The 2,286-nt window shown below is 39.9% G+C and overlaps 1 gene segment (V, D, J or C); it reads right to left on the bottom strand.

The window, feature by feature from the left end:
• Positions 1 to 604: 604 nt before the first annotated feature.
• On the bottom strand, positions 605 to 1,113 carry LOC103747920. The segment is given in 2 exon segments: positions 605 to 915; positions 1,042 to 1,113. Coding segments are annotated over 2 exon segments (360 nt in total).
• Positions 1,114 to 2,286: the final 1,173 nt, after the last annotated feature.

Genomic DNA, 2,286 nt, shown 5'->3' with positions numbered 1-2,286 from the left:
GGGAAGTGATACAGGCTTTAGAGAGTATCAACCCAGACCACACACACACACACACACACACACACACATACACACAGACACACACACCTTTTTGTTTTCTAGAGATATTTCTCCATGACATTATCAAGCAGCATGCTCTTCATTAGAAGACGGACTCTGGGTTCTGAGATAACTTCTGTTACTAATTTGTTCCTCTTAACAGTTACTCTGATGCAAGATCCTGAAGGTTGTAACAGTTGTATTTAAATAATAAGTTTATGGAGACATTCATAGCATAATAGCTTGGCTTGTGGGAGGAAGGGGAACTTTTCTGATACTGTACTCATACTACATGATTCAACTCATACCACATGATTCAATAACTCATGTATCAATAATTTCTTTTATTTTTGAGCATGAGAATCATAATTTTTTGTTGCTAGCCTTGTGAGAAGATAGATGTTTACAATACAAGGGATTTCTCTGTCACTCTTCTTTCAAAACCTCCCAAGCACTTGCAAATCTTGGCAAATAGAAACACTCTGAACAGATGGAGCTATCAGGCTGAGCAACATGTGCAGCCAAGACTCTCACTTCTGCTTCTGTGTGAGGTTTGTGTTATGAGTTATATCACTGTGGGAGGAAGCTTATCATACTGTAGACAATAATAAGTTCCGATATCTTCAGACTGTAGGCTGCTGATTGTGAGAGAAAGCTGTGTACCAGATCCACTTCCACGGAATCTTGTTGGGACACCATTTTGTAAATAGGATGCACCGTAGATCAGAGACTGAGGAGCTTTCCCTGGTTTCTGTTGATGCCAAGCTAAGTACGTGCTAATATCCTGACTTGCCTGACAAATGATGGTAACACTTTCTCCTAAATTTCCAGAGAGTGAGGATGGAGACTGGGTCACCTGGATATCGCATTTGGCACCTGAGATTGGAAAATCAAAGATAGATTAATTAAAAACAATTAATTCTGCTAGAATAGGACTGTGCTAAACACCAGAAATCACTTATCACAGTGTGCTCTGTAAATACCCAGTGTTTTTCTTCTTACCATCCAGCCAGAGTAGCAGGAGCCCCAGATAGTGAATGGAGGTCTTCATGTCTATGCTGTGTGCTGAGTGGGAATGAGTGTTGAATAGATGTGACCATGCTATTATGTCTTCATCTCAGTGGGCTGGGATGTGGGCAGATGCAAATCAGTATAGCAGATGCATAGCAGTGGCCTGGGCATAGCTATAGGGCTGCAATATTGCCATAACTCCCCACAGCCTTGATGTCTCCAGGTATTACACATTAGACCAGTATAGATTTATCTGGAGAGAATGTGCTTGTCTTTGGAAGCCAAAGAACATAGCAAGTGTACTAGTTGCATATTAACTTGATTTCTTTCATGCTCACTTTTGTTATTCTTTATATGTTTCTCTCTATGGTGGGGGCTGTCAGATGTAGCATATTCTGAAAAAGTTCACAGAAGTTTACACTTTCTTTTCATATTTACCTGTGGATATTACTGTGGTTTCTGATGATTGCTGATTCTCTTTTTGTGAAATGAATGTGCAGTAGAAAAATATTAGGAGGCACGATTTATAAGGAGAACCGGATCTTACATCACTTATCTGTCTTATCCAGTTAACTGCTCACTCCAGCGAACCATCTCACAGCACTTATGGTTGCTTAGCTACTCAGGAGTGACTTCCACCAAGGTCAGACAATGCCGTGGATTTTCTTTTCTATGTTAAGCATATGTTCACCTTTTAAAAATCTAGTTGGGATTTGTTTATGTGTAATATTTCTATTGTGTGTCTGATCGTTCTTGCTCTCGACTCCTTGTTTCCTGAACCTGCATATTCTACTCTCAATAAATCTGTGCTATCTCCTCAGGATACATTATTCCTAATGATTGCCTTTCATACAGTGGGCATCAAGATGGATGAAAAGAGAAGCATGCTAAGAATGTTAATATAGAAGGTCTTTATGGAGACGTACAGCCACTGTGAGGACCAGAGCATGTCCCCAATGAGATTAGTGGTATAGTATGGTCAGTAGGGGTGTCTGAAATGGTTGAATGAGGGGAATCTTTGATGTGTATATCCATTCTGTAGGAGACAGCACTGAGGCAGGATAAGGAAGACACCCATGCAAGACCATAGCAAAGGTGAAGAGGTATTAGAATGAAACAGGTGTGTGCTTAAGAAAACAGTCATCTACAAGGGAAATTGATATAAGTGGTAATCCAAACAACAAATTGACTTTGTACAAGGAGATTTATGAAAGAAGCTAATTTGCTAGCAACATA

Source organism: Nannospalax galili, unplaced genomic scaffold (genome assembly GCF_000622305.1).
Source record: "Nannospalax galili isolate Female #2095 unplaced genomic scaffold, S.galili_v1.0 scaffold1345, whole genome shotgun sequence".
NCBI lineage: Eukaryota > Metazoa > Chordata > Mammalia > Rodentia > Spalacidae > Nannospalax > Nannospalax galili.
The sequence above is the reverse complement of the archived record's forward strand: the minus strand, read 5'-3'. Positions and strand labels throughout refer to the sequence as shown.